Source organism: Microcebus murinus, chromosome 2 (genome assembly GCF_040939455.1).
Source record: "Microcebus murinus isolate Inina chromosome 2, M.murinus_Inina_mat1.0, whole genome shotgun sequence".
NCBI classification, from domain to species: domain Eukaryota; kingdom Metazoa; phylum Chordata; class Mammalia; order Primates; family Cheirogaleidae; genus Microcebus; species Microcebus murinus.
Window position 1 is genome coordinate 73,286,639 of NC_134105.1, and position 21,227 is coordinate 73,307,865.

A 21,227-nucleotide genomic window follows, 5' to 3' on the forward strand; every position below is an offset into this window, starting at 1 on the left:
AAAAATAGAATTACCATACAACTGACCTAGAAATCCTTTCTCTGGGCATATAAAAGGAGAGGAAACAATTTCCTCATAAAGATACCTGCACTCCCAGGTTCATATGGAAACAACCTAAGTGTCCACTGATGGGTAAATGAGTAAAGAAAATACGGTATATATACACAATGGAGTATTATTTAGCCTTTAAAAAGAATGAGTTCCTGCCATTTATAACAACATGGATGGACGTGGAGGATGTTATGCTGCAATACTAAGTGAAATAAGCCAGACACAAAAGAAAAATATGACATGATCTCACTTACATGTGAAATCTAAAAAAAAAAAAAAATGTCAAATATAGAGATAGAGAATAAAACAGTGGTTACCAGAGTGAAGTGGAGGCAGGGGATAAAATGGGGAGATGTCAGTCAAAGGATACGAAGCAGCAGATACATAGGATAAACAAGTCTAGAGATCTAATGTACAACATGAAGACTACAGTTAATAAAATCATACTAGATTAAGGATTCATGTTAAATAAGTAGATTTTAGCTGCTTTTATTAAAAAAGTAACTATATGAGATACGTTCATTTGCTTCACTCTTCACTATAGTAACTATTTCACTACCTATAGGTACCCTGTAGCATCATATTGTAAACCTCAAATATGCACTATAAAATTTATCTTAAAAAAAAAGAAAACTAGGTGAACTTAGAAGAGGAAGTTAAGAAAGTTTCCTGACAATCTGAAAAGAAATTCCGAGTACTTTCAAAGATTTTGGAAGTTGTTAAGCTTGGTTCTTAAATATATCTAGGAACCCCCAAATTTCTGTTTTTCCATTTCCTTGTTGCAGATCTGACATTAAGAGGCATTATTTTTGTATGACTCATAATTTTTTTAAGGATTCACAATAGAATGAAGAAAAGGCAAGAGAAAAGGGCATGTTACTATTAAACACAAACACTGTGCTGCATACTACTAGGGATCTTAGAACTGTTGCCTTATTCAACTATCACAATAAGATGGTGAGATACTGATCCCCATATAACTAACCTTGATTAAGAAACTACATGGAGGAGGAGGATCAAGATGGCAGACGAGAAACACCGCCAGACAGAGTGTCTCTGCAGAAAAGACAGATTCTAGCAGAAATTAGAAAAAAGAAGCAAGAAGACGAGCATACAGCGGACAAGGGCCAGAAGGAGGGGTACCTGAGATCCCGGGAGACTCCATGGGAGGAGGCGGCGGAGGAGAACTGGAGGCTGAGACCACCGGAGCAGCCCGGAGACCAGCAGCAAGGGTAGGTGGATTTGCTGTTTCCACTCCCATGCATTTGGGACTGCTGGTGGGCTCCCCAGTGGGTGGAGAGACCTGAGGACACCAGCCCAGAGACGGCTGCCGCCAACCAGCGGTGAGCCTGTAGCGAACGTGGCACCAGGCTCCCAACTCCCTCCCGGCACCTCCGTGTGCACAGACCGCAGCCGCACGGCAGGGGCCATATTGCCTCCTCTGCCCCTCCGCCGACCCTACCCGCGGCTGCCCAGAGAGACAATACAGCCACCAGCCGGAGGCACCTCCAGAGAACAGGACCTTCCTTTTTGGGACCCTACAGCTGACTCAGCGGAACTCAGACTGTGAGCTCCCTTCCCGCCTGCCCTCCCAGGTGCTGCTGGCACGGTGTACCCAGGAGAACAGTGCTGACTCAGAGGCTGAGAGACATAGACCCAGCTTGGACTCCATGTGGGTGAATTGGGACCAGAACTCCTCTCCCTGGTGGGGATACAGTTTGAACTCTGGGACCCAGAGGTCGGACCTGCAGACCAGATCCCGTGCACCCAGGTCTAGCATTATCCAGGGCACAGAAGGGTTATACGTGAACAGCCTACTGAGGTGTGTGTGCCTTCAGGGGCAGATCAGCGTCCTAGAGGGCAACCCTCCTCCCAAAAGGAGGCCATACGCCCAGCCGAGGTGGCGTGCCTGCGCAGGGAACCTCTCCACCGGCATCACAGTCCGGGGAGGCCTGGTGGCGTATGGTCTGGCCTGCTGGCAGAGACTCAAGAGTAGCTGCAGAGTTGGGGAGGGTGGAAAGAAGCGAGGCCCGCTCCAGACTGCAGGTCTCAGACAGCCCCACCCCCACACGCAGACTTTCTGGCTGAGCGGGACCATTCCAGCCCCACCCTGACAGCTTTCCCTGGAAGCAGAGAACAGAACTTTGACCCCTGCTAATGACATTGGTGGTGCCTGAGGGCAGGCTTACCCAACGCAGCTCCGCCCAGAACAAGAGCTGATAACAGGACACAAAATCAACAGCATAGCCTGTTCCTCCAAGAAAGCGCCACCTACTGACAGGGACGGCATCCTGCACAGCCTTTTCACGGCACCCACTGACTCAATATACAGGGAGTGGTCAAATCTCACCCACAGACACCACCTAACGGCTCAGAAACTAAACAAGGTGTGTGAATACTCAAACAAAAACCTAAAGGAAAGAAACAACAACGGATCGACATAGGAAGAAATCAGCAAAAGAACTCAGGAAATATGAAGAATCAAACGGAAAACACACCCCCAAAGAGGAGCACCAGCCCCCTAGAAATGGACACCAACCCAAATCAGGCAACCAATATGACAGAAGAGGAATTTCGTATGTGGATCATAAGAACACTCACCGACCTGCAACAACAACTCAATAACCAACACAAAGAAACCCCAAAAAGCCTCCAGGATATGGAACAAAGGTTCACTAAAGAGACCGACAAAGTGAAGAAAACTTTAACCGAAGTCCTGAAGATGAAGAATCAACTCAGGGAATTACAAAATACTGTGGAAAGTCTCAAGAACAGGGTAGATCAAACAGAAGAAAGAATCTGAGAGATTGAAGATAACACCTTCCAATTCAATAAATCAGTCACAGAGATAGAGCAGAGAAACAAGAGAAAAGAGCGAAGCCTACAAGAGCTGTGGGATTATGTAAAAAAACCTAACGTGAGGGTCATAGGGTTAGCAGAAGGGGAAGAAGACAACACCCAAGGGCTGGACAAGCTTTTTGAAGATATAATAGAGGAAAATTTCCCAGGCCTTGCTCAAAATCTCGATATACAAGTTCAAGAAGCCCAGAGGACCCCTGGGAGATTCAATGCAAACAGGAAGACGTCATGTCATGCAGTCATCAGACTGACCAAAATATCAACTAAAGAGGCCCTTCTAAGAGCAATAAGAAGAAGGAAGCAAGTAACCTACAAGGGAAAACCAATACGAATAACACCAGACTTCTCTAATGAGACTTTACAAGCAAGGAGAGACTGGGGCCCCATTCTCACTCTTCTGAAACAAAACATTGCCCACCCTAGAATCTTATTCCCTGCAAAACTAAGCTTCATATATGAAGGAGAAATAAAGACATTCTCAGACAAGCAAAGTCTCAGAGAATTCACCAAGACAAGACCAGCCCTACAAGACCTACTCAAAACAGTGTTACGCACGGAGCACCATAATAAAAACTCACAAATATAAAAACAACCAAAACCCAAAGATTAAAGGCCAGATAATACAATGGCTCAAGAGAGAAATCAAAGCAACAACATCCAACCCAACAGAATGAACAGTAATCTACCTTACCTATCAGTTAACTCAATACATGTGCATGGCTTAAACTCTCCACTCAAGAGACATAGGCTGGCTGAATGGATAAGAAAATACAGGCCAAGTATATGCTGTCTTCAGGAAACACATCTAACCTGCAAGGATACATATAGACTAAAAGTAAAAGTGTGGAAATCAGTATTCCAGGCAAGTGGAAGCCAAAAGAAGGCTGGTGTGGCAGTTCTAATTTCAGACGATTTAGTTTTTAAACCGACAAAAGTAGTGAAAGACAAAGAGGGTCATTATATAATGGTGAAGGGCACACTTCAACAAGAAGAGATAACAATTTTAAATATATATGCACCCAACTTAGGTGCACCCAGTTTCATAGAGCAAACCTTACTGGATCTAAGCAAATGGATTAATAGCAACTCCATAATCACCAGAGATTTCAACACCCCACTGACGGCACAAGACAGATCCTCCAAACAGAAAATTAATAAAGAAATAATGAACTTAAACAAAACCCTGGAACAATTGGGTCTGACTGACATCTATAGGACATTCTACCCAAAATCCACTGAATATACGTTCTTCTCATCAGCTCACGGGACATTCTCTAAGATTGACCATATCCTAGGACACAAAGTAAATCTCAAGAAATTTAAAAAAATAGAAATCATACCATGTACCTTCTCAGATCACAGTGGAATAAAACTAGAAATCAACCCTAACAGAAACTCACATTTCTACACAAAAACGTGGAAATTAAACAACCTCCTACTAAATGATTACTTCGTAAATGAAGAAATCAAGACGGAAATAAAAAAATTCTATGAAGAAAACGACAATGGAGAGACAAGTTATCAACTCCTCTGGGACACAGCTAAAGCAGTTCTGAGAGGAAAGTTTATCTCCATAAATGCCTATAACCAAAACACAAGAAGATCACAAATAGACAATCTAATGAAACGACTCAAAGAGCTGGAAAAAGAAGAACAGACCAGCCCCAAACCCAGCAGAAGAAGTGAAATCAACCAGATCAAATCAGAACTAAATGAAATTGAAAACAGGGAAGCTATTCAGGAGATTAATAAAACAAAAAGTTGGTTCTTTGAAAAAATAAACAAAATTGACACACCATTGGCTAAGCTAACAAAAAGCAGAAAAGAGAAATCTCTAATAAGCTCCATCAGGAATAAAAAAGGAGATATCACAACTGATCCCAAAGAGATACAAGATACAATTTATGAATACTACAAAAATCTTTATGCACACAAACTGGAAAATGTGGAGGAAATGGACAAATTTCTAGAAACACACAGCCTCCCTAGGCTCAACCAGGAAGAAATAGACTCCCTGAACAGACCAATCTCAACAGCTGAAATAGAAACAGCAATTAAAAATCTCCCTAAAAAGAAAAGTCCCGGTCCAGATGGCTTCACACCCGAATTTTACCACACTTACAAAGAAGAACTAGTACCTATCTTGCAGAAACTATTCCATAACATCGAGAAGAACGGAAACCTCCCTGACACCTTTTATGAAGCGAACATTACTCTGATACCCAAACCAGGAAAGGATGCAAGGAAAAAAGAAAACTACAGACCAATATCCCTCATGAATATAGATGCAAAAATTTTCAACAAAATCTCAGCTAACCGAATCCAGGCGCTTATCAAAAAAATAATCCATCACGACCAAGTGGGCTTCATCCCAGGGATGCAGGGATAGTTCAACATACGTAAATCTATAAATGCAATTCACCACATAAACAGAAGCAAAAACAAAGACCACATGATTCTTTCAATAGATGCAGAAAAAGCTTTTGACAAAATTCAACACCCTTTCATGATACGAACACTTAAGAAAATAGGCATAGAAGGGACATACCTAAAAATGATACAAGCCATATATGACAGACCCATAGCCAACATCTTACTGAATGGGGAAAAATTGAAATCATTCCCACTTAGAACTGGAACCAGACAAGGCTGCCCACTATCTCCACTTCTATTCAACATAGTGCTGGAAGTCTTGGCTACAGCAATCAGACAGGAAAATGGAATTAAAGGTATCCAAATAGGGGCAGAAGAGATCAAACTTTCACTATTTGCTGATGATATGATATTTTATCTAGAAAACCCCAAAGATTCAACCAAGAAACTCCTGGAACTGATCAATGAATTTAGTAAAGTCTCAGGATACAAAATCAATACACAGAAATCAGAGGCATTCATATACGCCAACAACAATCTCATTGAGAACCAAATCAAAGACTCAATTCCCTTCACAATAGCAACAAACAAATTAAAGTACCTAGGAATATACTTAACCAAGGAGGTAAAAGACCTCTACAGGGAGAACTATGAAACACTGAGGAAGGAAATAGCAGAGGATGTAAACAGATGGAAATCCATACCATGCTCATGGATCAGCAGACTCAACATCATCAAAATGTCTATACTGCCCAAACTAATCTACAGATTCAATGCAATACCTATTAAAATCCCATCAGCATTCTTCACAGATATAGAAAAAATAATTTTACGCTTCATATGGAACCAAAGAAGACCCCGAATATCAAAAGCAATTCTAGGCAACAAAAACAAAATGGGAAGCATTAATATGCCAGATATCAAACTATACTACAAAGCTGTAGTAATTAAATCAATATGGTATTGGCACAAAAATAGGAATATGGACCAGTGGAACAGATGTGAGAATCCTGATATAAAACCATCCTCATATAGCCATCTAATCTTTCACAAAGCAGACAAAAACATACGCTGGGGAAAAGAATCCCTTTTCAATAAATGGTGCTGGGAAAACTGGATAGCCACCTGTAGAAGGCTAAAACAGGACCCACACGTTTCACCTCTCACAAAAATCAACTCACGCTGGATAACAGACTTAAACCTAAGGTATGAAACTATTAGAATTCTAGAGGAAAAAGTTGGAAACACTCTCCTAGACATCGGCCTAGGCAAAGAGTTTATGAAGAAGTCCCCAAAGGCAACCACAGCAGCAACAAAAATAAACAAATGGGACATGATCAAACTACAAAGCTTCTGCACAGCCAAAGAAATAGTCATGAAAGTAAACAGACAACCTACAGAATAGGAGAAAATTTTTGCATCCTATGCATCCGATAAGGGACTGATAACTAGAATATACTTAGAACTCACGAAAATCAGCAAGAAAAAATCAAATAACCCCATTAAAAAGTGGGCAAAGGACTTGAACAGAAACTTTTCTAAAGACAGAAGAATGGCCAACAAACATATGAAGAAATGCTCAACATCTCTAATCATCAGGGAAATGCAAATCAAAACCACAATGAGATATCACTTGACTCCAGTGAGAATGGCCTTTATCAAAAAGTCTCCAAACAATAAATGCTGGCATGGTTGCAGAGAGAGAGGAACACTCCTACACTGCTGGTGGGACTGCAAACTAGTTCAACCTCTGTGGAAAGCAATATGGAGATACCTTAAAGCGATACAAGTGAATCTACCATTTGATCCAGCAATCCCATTGCTGGGCATCTACCCAAAAGATCCAATGACGCTCTACAAAAAAGACACCTGCACTCGAATGTTTATAGCAGCACAATTCATAATTGCAAGGCTGTGGAAACAGCCCAAGTGCCCATCAATCCAAGAATGGATTAATAAAATGTGGTATATGTATACCGTGGAGTACTATTCAGCTCTAAGAAACAACGGTGATATAGCACATCTTATATTTTCCTGGTTAGAGCTGGAACCCATACTATTAAGTGAAGTTTCCCAAGAATGGAAAAACAAGCACCATATATACTCACCAGCAAATTGGTATTAACTGAACAGCACCTAAGTGGTCACATAGGTACTACAGTAATAGGGTATTGGGCAGGTGGGAGGGGTGAGGGGGGCGGGTATATACATATATAATGAGTGAGATGCACACCATCTGGGGGATGGTGATTATGGAGACTCAGACTTGTGGGGGGAGGGAGGGAAATGGGCATTTATTGAAACCTTAAAATCTGTACCCCCATAATATGCCGAAATAAAAAAAAAAAAAGAAACTAAAGCTGACAGAAGTTAAGTAATATGTCCAATAGTGCACAGCTAGTAAAAGTGGCAGTACTATAACTCAAATCTGGGTCTCTAATATGTGTCTAATACCAGAATTTTCTTCCTGAAAAAAGCATGAAGAAAAAAGATGAAGAAAGAAAAAATAAGGGGCAAAGAGTAAAAAAAAAGAAAAGAGTTAAAGGAGAGAGAAATTTTCTTTGAGTAACTAGGTAAAAGTGAGAAATGAGAAAAGGAATTAAGGTATATGCTTTCTGCATGAAAATGATTAGCTGAAACAAAATTAGCTAATTGATGTGCAGCAGAGAACAGAGAAAAGGGAGAGGATGAAATGTAAATTAGTATAAAGGGACCTTAGCCTATTTACTTCAGTTAAGTGACTTGAATTAAGGAAGTGACAGTGCTGATGGAGACAAAATAATATATTTGAGTTACATTTAGAAGTAAGGTTCAAGCTACTTCTAGACTTTAAAAAAAAAAAAAGAAAAAGAAAAAAAAGAAAAATAGAAGTAAGGATAAACAGGACTTGGTAATTGATTGCCTATGGGGTGGAAGATGAAGGAGATTATCAGTGATAGGTTTCTGCCATGAGCAACTAGGGAGATTATATATAATTAAGATGGGGAACACTGGAGTAGGAGGTGGTTTGAGAGAAAAATCAAGGTTCTACTTTGGACATAATGAGTTTGAGATGGCCATTAAGATATATAATTGGATGTTAGTTAAATAGATATACTATAGGCCTGGAGTTCAGTAGGGAGGTCTGGGCTGAAGGTATAAATTTGGGGATTCATAGACATACATAAATATTATATAAACCTCATATGAGTAGATACAAACACCTAGGAGTGGGGAATTAGAATGAACTTCAGATAGAACCCCCTGAATATCAACATTTGAAAGTTGGGTAAAAGAGGTGAAAAGGGGACTAAAAATGAGTAGGCTGTAAAGTGGGGTCAAAATTGGTAGATTATGATCATGGAAGCACAGAGTCCAGAGTATTTAAGTGAGGTGGAAATGGTCAAATGCATTAGAGATTCCTGAGAGATTAATTAGCAAGACCAGCTTTAGTGAAAAATTATACTAGATGCCAGATGGAAAGTAGGTAAAAAAAAAAAAAAAATGAAGATAACAGTCTGGATAATCTTTATCTTTCATGAAATCTGGCTATGAAATAAAGATCAATCATAACTGCATTAAGATTCATTATCTCAATCCTTAAAATTGCTATTATCCTTCTTTTCAGGTAAGGAAACTGAGGGTTGGACAGGTAAAATAAGTTGCCCAAGGTTAAGGGATGAGGCTAATTTTCTTTTCTCATCTTGATGATCCCTAAAAGTGCTTCTACAATACTTCCATGAAAAAATGAAAAACTATACCTCTGTTCCTGTTCCACAGTCATAATAAACTTAGCATATTTCACAAGAACAGAAGCAGCCTGTTGTACACCTTTCCTTGTTGCACAAAACTGAAAATAAATTAATAATTTTTAATTATCATATTAAAAAAACTGAAAATTACACTAAAAAATAAACCACCAACAATCCATACCACAAGTGTTGGTTTCTGATCAGAGTACATTTGTATGACACTGGCAATTTTGTAGTTCAGGGTTAAATCAAACTTAAACTCAGTTTGGTTACTACCACAGGGAAATCCAAGGACCACTTTCTGAAGTTTCACTGGTCTATGGCTTTCATCCATTTTGAGACAAACAGCAGGTCTTTCACCATCTGAAAGCCATTCTGCAATCTTTAAAAAACAGAAATATGTGTATTAAAATTTTTTCCAGTAAAATTCTATGGATAAAAACAACCCAATTATAGACTACTTTAAAGTCAAGGTACAAAAGTATTTAATCAAATAGTCTTTTTCATTATTACATACTATTCCATTAATACTATTCTATTGATATATTGGTAAATACTACCAATAGCAGTATTTCAAGATTATACCCACTCTTCACCATGGTAAACTTCTAATTGATTATTATTATGGTTTTATTTTCCTTCATAAGAGTCCACAGTAAAATTAAAAACTGATGTCATAGAAATCAAATTTCTCACTATCATTGTAACTTTTTCATTATTTTTCAAAACTATGCCTTGAAATGGCTGACACTTCCTTTGTGTTGTCTTAAACACTAGCTGAATAGTAGCAAGGTAATGGTTGGCTAAGGTTGGCAAGGTTTGACAATTTTTAAGCAAACAACAAATAAACAGTTGAGAGATGGCAGTGAAATTCAACGCTAGAGTCACTAGATAGTTTCTCAAGCTGTGATACACAATCCTTATTTTTACATACCCTGGTAAATAATCAGGCTCCATGCCCTGCACTAACATTGGCCATTGCTTTGACAGAAAGAAGACTGATTAATGTGTTTCTTGTTGTACAGGAAGTAAATGTTAAAATATTCTCAAGGTTATCAGGGGTAGGGATAATATCACACAAGAATTGACAGTTTGAGGGGAGCAGAAGGCTAAGGATAAAGACCTTAATTTAGGGAAAAACTGAAGAAGACCTGAAGAAAGATGGAAAAACAGCATTTACAAAAGTAATGATTATCACAAAGGGGAAGAAAGTTTCCAGAATTAAAGGAGATTGGTATACAATAACTGCTTACAAATCAGTAAAAAAAAAATTAGTCTACTAATGTGAAAAAAGGGCAAAAAGCATGACGTTGCAAGTTGCAAAAAAAGAACATACAACAGTTGATAAATATATTAAAAATATTTGCTTCAGCAGAAATCAAAGAAGTGAAAAATTTAAAAATAAGACACTACGTTAAACAATAAACTTGATAAATATTTTAAAATAATAATTATTTTATTATTATACTATCTAGTGTTGGAATATAGGGAAATGGCTGCCAGTAGAAATGTAAATGAATATAACATTTATTGAAGGCAGTGTATCCTTAGAGTTTTATATATCCTTTGATTCAGTAATTTTATTCTAGAATTTCAAAGATATATTAATTTTAATACTATTTATAATAGCAAAAACTGGAAATAACTTGATTTTCCATTATTATGGTATTAGATAAATAAATAATAAAACTACAAAAATAGTATTGAAGAATATTTAATGATATGGAAATGTTTATAGGTAAAATGCAAGCCAAAAAAGAGTGCATACATTATATGGTTCCATGTATATATGTACAAGGGCAAACACTGGGATTTAGTCTTGTTTTAATAAACTTTAAATTTTTTCTATATTATTTTTGAATATGAAAATAGCTATCATCTTAAGAAAATGATTGATTGTATCAAATTAAAGATAAAGACAAAATTTTCCACTGAAATAGACAATACAGCAGCTCTTTGTGAAAACAATTTCTAAGAAGTAGTAGGGGGGAAAAAAGCAATATTACTTTAGGCAGAGAAGCAAGCAGGGGTGAGAAAGTTAGATTGAGACTATTTTTTCCAAAAAGTTTACTTAAAAACTGAAGAAAAATTAAGTCATATATTCATTACAGAAATTATGATACTGCACACAAATTTTTTCTTTACATGTCCATGTAGCTCATTAACAATGAGATCCTCCTCAAGGACAGGGTCCCCATATGTTTTCACTCTTGTACCTATTATTAGTGCTTACAATGCCAAGCACATAGAATTGGGTAAATAATAATCATTTAAGCAATTATTTTTATTTTCTACTATATTTTGCTATACAACTTGTGTCAGCTGATTACAATGACCCTAACATATTAGTCAAGTTATTATGAGGTGTCTGAAATGCATGAAACTAAGATTTTAGATACTAGCAAGCAATAGACTTCCATGAAATGTTTTATTAAACCTGATCAACCAAATTTTATGGACTTAATAGTGTCATACCTATATGATTTAGCCATAACTTTCTACAACATACTTTTCAATTAAATTTGTTAGGTGACTGACTGAAGAAAAAAAACCCTCACTTTTCCCTAAGGTCAAAATGATTAAAAATTTCACAAGTCATTAAAAACCTGATAGACTAAAATTCTAACTTACATCCTCAGCATTTGGAATCGTTGCAGATACAGCTATAAATCTCATTGGAATAATAGTGCTAATATTTTTTAAAGTCTGAGATACAGATTGTACAGTTTTCATTCTGCTGACTACAACTTCAAGAGTTGGACCACGATTTTCATCTTTTACAACATGTACCTAAGCAGGAAATCAAGAAAAAATCATTAATTATTGAACTAAAAACCTATTTAATCAATTAAAATATGCAATAGTATTAACATCCTTCCTTTTGAAAATGAATGTTTTCCACTTGAAGGGATAAAACAAACATATAGTTCGGTTGAAAATGTCTTGCTTCTTTCTATCCATTCTAATCATCTTTTTATGTTTATCTCTGAAAGTGAATCACATGTTCACTACCTCATCAATAAGAAACAGTCGAACCAGCTGGACCAAAGAGTTGTCTCTCCATTTCCTAGTCATGCTATCCCATTTTTCCTAAAGAAAAAAAGTAAGTAGTTTAATGTAATAAGGAATTATAATATTATTTAAGATATAAATAAAATTTTTAACATGACATATTACAAATAATGGGCAATGTTTTGGCTGATGTCTTAAAAGTATCCTGAAAAACATTTAAAGATCAAAAAAGATTTAAGAAATTTTAACAGTCCTACTGGGCCCTCAATTGTTTTTAAGTTGAACCACAATATATTCAAAGTTTTAGTACCTATTTTTAAGTGCTACCAAGGCCATGCCTCTACAACATATAATATTTGAGTAAAAAAGAATATAAGCAATAAATACAATTATATAGTATCCACAATAAAAAATTGCCTATTCTTTGTCCATTTTTCCTATTTGGTCATATGTCTTTTACTTATTGATTTATAGGTATTCTTTTTGAACCCTAAATAGTAGTTACTTTTTATATTTGTTTATATTACAATGCTTCTAGTTTATACTTTTAAAAATTTTTCTTCTTGGTGAGGAAACATATTTTCTCACAAACCAAGGAAATAATAAAGTATAAAGAATACCTACTGGAGTTGTCATAATAATATGAGCATGCTGAATCTCAAATAGGTCATCCATTACTGTATCTCCGGTGAGTTCTTTACAATTCAGTCCTAATGGTCCAAATTTCTCTTTCCAGTCATCAAAACGCTGACTACACAGGGCTTTTATTGGTGCCACTGTAATAATGTAAGGTATTTATTTTCAACATTAGTGAAATTTTAAAATTATTTTCATAAACTTTGGTTAATAAAATTAGGGTAAAAACATACATCTAGGTACTGCCTCATACTAATAAATTAAAAGTTAACAACAATACAGGCATATATAAATATATAAAAGTAATAACCAAAAAGAACTTACAATAGAAATAGAAGTGATTGCTTAGGCAAGTGTAACTAAGAGTGGAAAAAAGTAGGGTAGCAGATTATTGCTTTTCATTACAAGCCGTTTTGTGATATTTTATTTTTAAAACCATATGCATATATAACTTCGATGAAAAATTTTAAATATATATATACCTAAGAAAGGAGAGCAGAGGTTCCTACACAAATTTCTAGAATTACAAATGTTTGGTTTTATTTGTTTGTTTTGCTTGCCTTTTTATAAAGAAGTATGTAAAAGTCAAGTTCTCAGTTCAAATATTACTTTTTATTTATAATTCTGAGAAAATGTGTTTTAAATTTAATGTAATAGACAAGACCAGTTGTGGCATATCTTTAATTAAAAATGCTGGAAAATCATGTAATAATTCCTATGGCCTGAAATTTAATTTACTTCTTCATTTTACTTCAATGGTTTTTCATTATTATAATTAATCATCACTCTTATATAAATACTTACTGTAAACAATTTTAATATTCGACCATGGCAATGGTACTTCCACTAACAATCTTGTTATAGCTAGTTCAAACAGTACAGTTTTTCCAGAACCAGTTGGAGCACAAATCACAAAATTCCTATCTGTGTAAAGGAGCTAAAAAATAAAATTTAATCAATCACGTTATAGAATTTTTCAAATACATTCTCAATTCATTAAAAAAAAGTCTTAGGAAAAGTATAAGAAATAATGGTTCAAGCATTTTTACCTCAAAAATCATTAAAATTATAACCTTGCTCAGATCCTCCATCCTCAAAAAAAAAACATTATTAATATTTTATCATAGTATTTTATTTGTCAAAGTAATATGCTAGACCTAGAATAAAATTATTCCTTCAACTTCCTGAGAAATTCTAACCTATATGAACAAAAATGAATCCACCAACACAAAGCATATGCATTCATTTAACAAATATTTTCTGAGCTCCTGTAATATACTAGACACTGAGTGTAGCACTGGGGACATAAAGATGTCATCTAGTCCCTGCCCTCAAAGAGAATACAATGTAGTGAGAAGAGGCAGATAAGTAAGTAATTATAATAAAATACTTACATCATCAAAGGCTTTGGACTGTATATAGTTGAAATATGGAAATTCTTTGAAAATACGTCTAAATTTTGCCGCTTAGAATAACATCAAGGAGTCAATATTTCAGAATTTTAAAAATTGGTTACTTTTAATTTAAAAATTCAGTTAAATTGATATTAATTCTGACAATATTTAATGATAAGGCTTTAATATTTGCTATTCTGGCAACTTAAGAAAGGAATTAACAGAAATTATTCTAGCCTCCAGTCACATTCCATATTCTGAAAAGAATCTGCAAAGTTCCTAAAGGGAAAACAAGAGTGTTACATAAGGGTTATAACTTGAGAGTTAAGTATGATGGAAGAGATGCAAATACATATAGGCAAGTATATCATAACTACACTTCTAGTTTATCTTTTCCAGAATAGTGTTTTTAATTCACCCTGACTAGACCACTTGATTTTTATCTCTTCTTTAATGTTCATAATTTCACTTACTAACTATTCATTGTGCCTCATTAGCTGATGTGTGTTACTGAATCCCTTTGTTTTTGATAATTTAGGTGGGTTAAGTGGTGGATTTAATTGTACTAGCTCAAAAAGAAAAAATTAAATCATCTTTCCCCTGTAAGAAAGTTCAAAAATATTAATACATAAGAAGAATAAACTGTCCCCTCTCCAAGATGAGGGTCTATTGCCAGCTTGGAATATATTTGTACTTACATCGTATTCATTTTATAATATGTCAACTACATTTATTGAGCACTATATGAAGAATACATTTCTAGATTTAGAAAGCAGTGGGAATCTATAAAGCAAGAAGAAAATGAGTTACTATAATTGAAGCTGTTATAATCTATTAGATGTAAGACAGATGTAATTAATTATTAGATGTAGATAATTAATGTAATTATTAATATTAATAATTAATATATCTGAGAACAAAAATAGTTTTTTAAACAATTACATTTTTACAAAGATATATAAGAACTGATGAATTGCTGTTGTAATCCTGTTAAAACTTAAACTTATCAGACCCTATGACTTCTCTGCTCAAATTTCCCTATTTCTCTTAAAGTATATGGCTACAAGGCCCTAACATGATCTTGTCTTCACATTGCCACTCCCCAATCCTCCCTCACCTTAATCTCTCTGACTTCATGTTCTACTACTCTCCCCTGTCTCACCTCCTCTGCTATCTGGAACTTTGTTCTTCAAAAACATCAGCCATATTCCTGCCATAAGGCCTTCCGTCTGCCTAAACTGTTCTGCCTCTGTATTTCCTTGGCTCTTCCACCTTGATTGATTATATCTGAGCTTCTCAAGGAGGCCTACCCTAATTACTCTATTTAATTCTGCACCTGAGCCCTGATTCCAACAGTCCCAGTTTAATCCTTTTACCCTTCTCTACTATTATATTTTCTTTTCACATAATAGTCATCACCTTCTAAAATACTATATGACTTATTTATATACTGTTAGAATCATTCAGATCTATCCTCTTACCCGCCCTTATCCCAAGAATGTTAGCTCAACCACAAAGATTCATTGTCTGCTTTCTCAAGTGACATATCCCAAATACCTAGAACTATGCCTGACACATAATAACTTAGTTAATATAGATTAGCATTTATCAAGTAATTAATTTCATTTTACTTTCTATTGTGCAGAGTGTCAGAATACTTCTGCCAAAACAAAAATGCAATTTTGAGTTTGTAAATCCATCAGCTTTTGAAGGAATCTCATTTTTCCTTCAAAATATGTCTCTTTCTATAAAATATTTATTTGTAACAAGCCCACAAGTGGGCCATCATGCTGGTTTTTCTCTCATTAGATAGTTCCACATCAATTTATATTCACAAAAATGAATCTTTGATTCAGAGTAGATGTAGAATCAGGTTTCCAGCTTATGAGAAAACTCAAATACTAACATCATTTATCATCACTATCATCACTATCAAGACTTAAAATCAAATTTTTCCTTTTGTCCAACAAACTCTCAGCAGTGTTACTGCAATTATATGTTATAATGGGGAAAATGTCTGGGGAACTGAAAATGACAAGAGTACTGTGCCAGGATCAATCTGACAAAACTTCTATTGTCCTGAGGATTCCAATATAGTAAAATATTTTAAAAGAATCAGAAAATAAGTTGTGTCCAAGTAACCCACAAACTCTCAAACCACCATGAATAGCATTTAGTCTTCCACTTTAAATACATAATTGGAAACAACAAGGTATAGTACAATAAGTTTGACAGCAAATGAACTTTTTGGACAATAAATCAATGGACATAAGTGTAGGCAGTAGTCTTAACTAACAAAGACATCTAGACAACAGAACCACTTTGGCTTGCTAATAGGGCATAAAGATCTTTTTAAAAACTCTTCAAAAGGCAATGCTCCAGCCCCTTGGCTTGCCACTTTCCAGGTGTCCTTTATCACTTTGATGGGACTCCTTGGTCTGCAGAAAATGTTCTGTCTTGCATGTTTAGACTGCAAGATTTGAGTTTTTTTGTTTTGTATTTTGTTTATGATTACATGCATCTTATATTTCCCTGAAAATTAAATAAGGTTTTTGGTCTTTTTAACTGACCAAAAAATAAAAAGGCAGTGTCATAGAATGGCTTCCATTAAAGGATTAAGAAGAATCTCCCATCATACAGATAATTAAATAATATTTAACTGCTTACTGTTAATCTATTTTTTATTTTTATTTATTTATTTATTTGATCACCAGAGAAAAGGAAGTGCAGCAAGATTGAGATACCATATTGAACAAAGTGCTAGAGACTGGCTATGTCTACAGTTACATCATCACATATAATTCTCTTATTGTCCCCATCCCCCATTTTAACTCAATTCAATTATCTGCATTAGAGGTGACTCTTCATAAATGGTCAGACAAATATTTTCTTTTCTTTTTTTTTTTTTGAGACAGAGTCTCACTTTGTTGCCCCGGCTAGAGTGCCGTGCTGTCAGCCTAGCTCACAGCAACCTCCAACTCCTGGGCTCAAGCAATCCTTCTGCCTCAGCCTCCCAAGTAGCTGGGACTATAGGCATGCACCACCATGCCTGGCTAATTTTTTCTATATATTTTTAGTTGGACAATTAATTTCTTTCTATTTTTAGTAGAGACGGGGTCTCGCTCTTGCTCAGGCTGGTTTCAAACTCCTGATCTTGAGGAAACCGCCTGCCTCCCCACCTTGGCCTCCTAGAGTGCTAGGATTACAGGTGTGAGCAACCACACTCAGCCCAGGCAAATATTTTCTAACCATACTTCACAATGATCTCAGATAATCCCCAGAGTACCCAGGATTAGAGTCACTGTTGCCTAGATTTCTCTAGCTCATCTGTCCAATATCTGGAATTTGCTTTCTGTTTTTTTTTCAATTAGACCATAACTTTTGTGGATTCTAGAGCATTCCCTAGTATTGAGTGACTATTTCCAAATTCCTAATGTATAGTTTTGATGATATAACTTGACATACTCAAAAATATTACACAGTGTCTCCTGGTTGCTTAATAGATTTATTAAAAATAAAAACAAGCTGGGCATGTTGGCTCATGGCTATAATCTCAGCACTTTGGAAAGCAGGAGGATCACCTGAGGCCAGGAGTTCCAAACCGGCCTGGGCAACATGCGAGATGATCTCATCTCTACAAAAATAAGAAAAAATTTTAAATAAATAATAAAAATAAGATACTAAGAGAATAGATCTTAAGTATTCTCACCACAAAAAGAAAATGGTAACTCTGTAAGGTAATAGATACATTAATTAGCTTGATTGTGGCAATCATTTTCCCAATGTATACATACATATAACAAAACATCATGTTGTATACCTTACATATATACAATTCTTTTAGAGATAAAGGAATTTTAATGATCATTTCTACCATTACTGACTACTCACTATATCTCCAACACTGTGCTAAGCACTCCGCATATATTCACAGCAACCCTATAAGTCCCATTACTTCTTTTCCTCATCTTCAAAGAAGAAAAATGATGCACAATATACAATTTTTATTTGTCAAAAAAACCTCAATAAAGCTGGGGAAAAACTTAAAATTAAAAATAAAAACAAAAAACCTTGACCTTGGTATTCATGTCATTACATAATCTGATCCTAAGATACCTATCTAACATTATCTCCTATTACTTCTTTAATCATATCTTTTACTTCAGCCAAATTGGATGCTTAGTCATTCCATACATATTCCACACCTTATCTCACCCTTGCTCATGGCTACTCCTTTGCCAGAACAACTTCCTTACTTTATCTGCCTTTTAATGTCTTTAGAGATAGGAAGATAAATAAGGCATGATCCTCACCTTCAAGCCAATGAATTAAAACAGAATAAGTACACTGTTACAGGTATACTGGGTATTAAAGAAGCAAAGAGGATGTTACCTCTAGAACACACATAAATACTCAAAATATTTACACTGGAAATGCCCAGACATGTAAATTGTATTATATGTCTACACTCCAAATTAGGTTCTTTCAAAAATATTTGTAAAAATGTCCCTAATCTACAAAATGTTTCATTCCCATCCATTTCCCCTACCCAGTTTAACCCAATATGGCTGTTCTTACCCAAAGTATAAGAAATTATCCATATCTAAAAATTGAAATCATTCCCACTTAGAACTGGAACCAGACAAGGCTGCCCACTATCTCCACTTCTGTTCAATATAGTGCTGGAAGTCTTGGCTACAGCAATCAGACAGGAAAATGGAATTAAAGGTATCCAAATAGGGGCAGAAGAGATCAAACTTTCACTGTTTGCTGATAATATGATATTATATCTAGAAAACCCCAAAGATTCAACCAAGAAACTCCTGGAACTGATCAATGAATTTAGTAAAGTCTCAGGATACAAAATCAATACACAGAAATCAGAGGCATTCATAAACGCCAACAACAATCTCATTGAGAACCAAATCAAAGACTCAATTCCCTTCACAATAGCAACAAACAAATTAAAGTACCTAGGAATATACTTAACCAAGGAGGTAAAAGACCTCTACAGGGAGAACTATGAAACACTGAGGAAGGAAATAGCAGAGGATGTAAACAGATGGAAATCCATACCATGCTCATGGATCAGCAGACTCAACATCATCAAAATGTCTATACTGCCCAAACTAATCTACAGATTCAATGCAATACCTATTAAAATCCCATCAGCATTCTTCACAGATATAGAAAAAATAATTTTACGCTTCATATGGAACCAAAGAAGACCCCGAATATCAAAAGCAATTCTAGGCAACAAAAACAAAATGGGAAGCATTAATATGCCAGATATCAAACTATACTACAAAGCTGTAGTAATTAAATCAATATGGTATTGGCACAAAAATAGGAATATGGACCAGTGGAACAGATGTGAGAATCCTGATATAAAACCATCCTCATATAGCCATCTAATCTTTCACAAAGCAGACAAAAACATACGCTGGGGAAAAGAATCCCTTTTCAATAAATGGTGCTGGGAAAACTGGATAGCCACCTGTAGAAGGCTAAAACAGGACCCACACGTTTCACCTCTCACAAAAATCAACTCACGCTGGATAACAGACTTAAACCTAAGGTATGAAACTATTAGAATTCTAGAGGAAAAAGTTGGAAACACTCTCCTAGACATCGGCCTAGGCAAAGAGTTTATGAAGAAGTCCCCAAAGGCAACCACAGCAGCAACAAAAATAAACAAATGGGACATGATCAAACTACAAAGCTTCTGCACAGCCAAAGAAATAGTCATGAAAGTAAACAGACAACCTACAGAATAGGAGAAAATTTTTGCATCCTATGCATCCGATAAGGGACTGATAACTAGAATATACTTAGAACTCACGAAAATCAGCAAGAAAAAATCAAATAACCCCATTAAAAAGTGGGCAAAGGACTTGAACAGAAACTTTTCTAAAGACAGAAGAATGGCCAACAAACATATGAAGAAATGCTCAACATCTCTAATCATCAGGGAAATGCAAATCAAAACCACAATGAGATATCACTTGACTCCAGTGAGAATGGCCTTTATCAAAAAGTCTCCAAACAATAAATGCTGGCATGGTTGCAGAGAGAGAGGAACACTCCTACACTGCTGGTGGGACTGCAAACTAGTTCAACCTCTGTGGAAAGCAATATGGAGATACCTTAAAGCGATACAAGTGAATCTACCATTTGATCCAGCAATCCCATTGCTGGGCATCTACCCAAAAGATCCAATGACGCTCTACAAAAAAGACACCTGCACTCGAATGTTTATAGCAGCACAATTCATAATTGCAAGGCTGTGGAAACAGCCCAAGTGCCCATCAATCCAAGAATGGATTAATAAAATGTGGTATATGTATACCGTGGAGTACTATTCAGCTCTAAGAAACAACGGTGATATAGCACATCTTATATTTTCCTGGTTAGAGCTGGAACCCATACTATTAAGTGAAGTTTCCCAAGAATGGAAAAACAAGCACCACATGTACTCACCAGCAAATTGGTATTAACTGAACAGCACCTAAGTGGTCACATAGGTACTACAGTAATAGGGTATTGGGCAGGTGGGAGGGGTGAGGGGGGCAGGTATATACATATATAATGAGTGAGATGTGCACCATCTGGGGGATGATCATGCTGGAGAATCAGACTTGTGGGGGAAGGGGGAGAAATGGGCATTTATTGAAACCTTAAAATCTGTACCCCCATAATATGCTGAAATAAAAAAATAAAATAAAATAAAAAAATAAAAAGAAATAAAAAATAAAAAAAAAAAGAAATTATCCGTATCTATTTATAAATAAATATGCTCAATGTTTTGCTAATTACAAATCTGTTTTGGGTACTTATCTTGTCATAGACTGATAAACAGTTCATAAATTGCCACCAGTCTGCAAACCACACTTAGAGTAGCACTATTACATATATTTATCTCTTATAAGATCCAAAAGATTCACTTTTCCCTCTTTGTCAACCAAAATAAACATATAGAAACACAAACAAAATGTTTAAAAATTATTATTTCATAAATATAAAGCAGCTGTTGTAAATAATTTAAAGGATACGAATTTCTGTGACAGCCTTCAAGGAACCTAAACCATTTTCTGTGACCCCTAAAAAAAAACATCCTACATATTTATATATTTTTAATCTTTTCCTTAAAACTGTCTCAATAAAACTTGTA

General features: G+C 35.7%; 1 protein-coding gene across 1 annotated transcript in view; it reads right to left on the reverse strand.

The window, feature by feature from the left end:
* Window positions 1-21,227, reverse strand: part of HFM1 (helicase for meiosis 1) — a 112,079-nt gene that overhangs the window by 76,367 nt on the left and 14,485 nt on the right. Inside the window, exons 6-13 of the mRNA XM_076010902.1 lie at window positions 21,109-21,156; window positions 14,057-14,127; window positions 13,467-13,599; window positions 12,651-12,802; window positions 12,027-12,104; window positions 11,646-11,804; window positions 9,196-9,396; window positions 9,024-9,112 (exon numbers count right to left, since the gene is read on the reverse strand). Coding sequence (XP_075867017.1) covers window positions 9,024-9,112; window positions 9,196-9,396; window positions 11,646-11,804; window positions 12,027-12,104; window positions 12,651-12,802; window positions 13,467-13,599; window positions 14,057-14,127; window positions 21,109-21,156 — 931 coding nt within the window. The remainder of the gene's footprint in view (window positions 1-9,023; window positions 9,113-9,195; window positions 9,397-11,645; window positions 11,805-12,026; window positions 12,105-12,650; window positions 12,803-13,466; window positions 13,600-14,056; window positions 14,128-21,108; window positions 21,157-21,227) is intronic.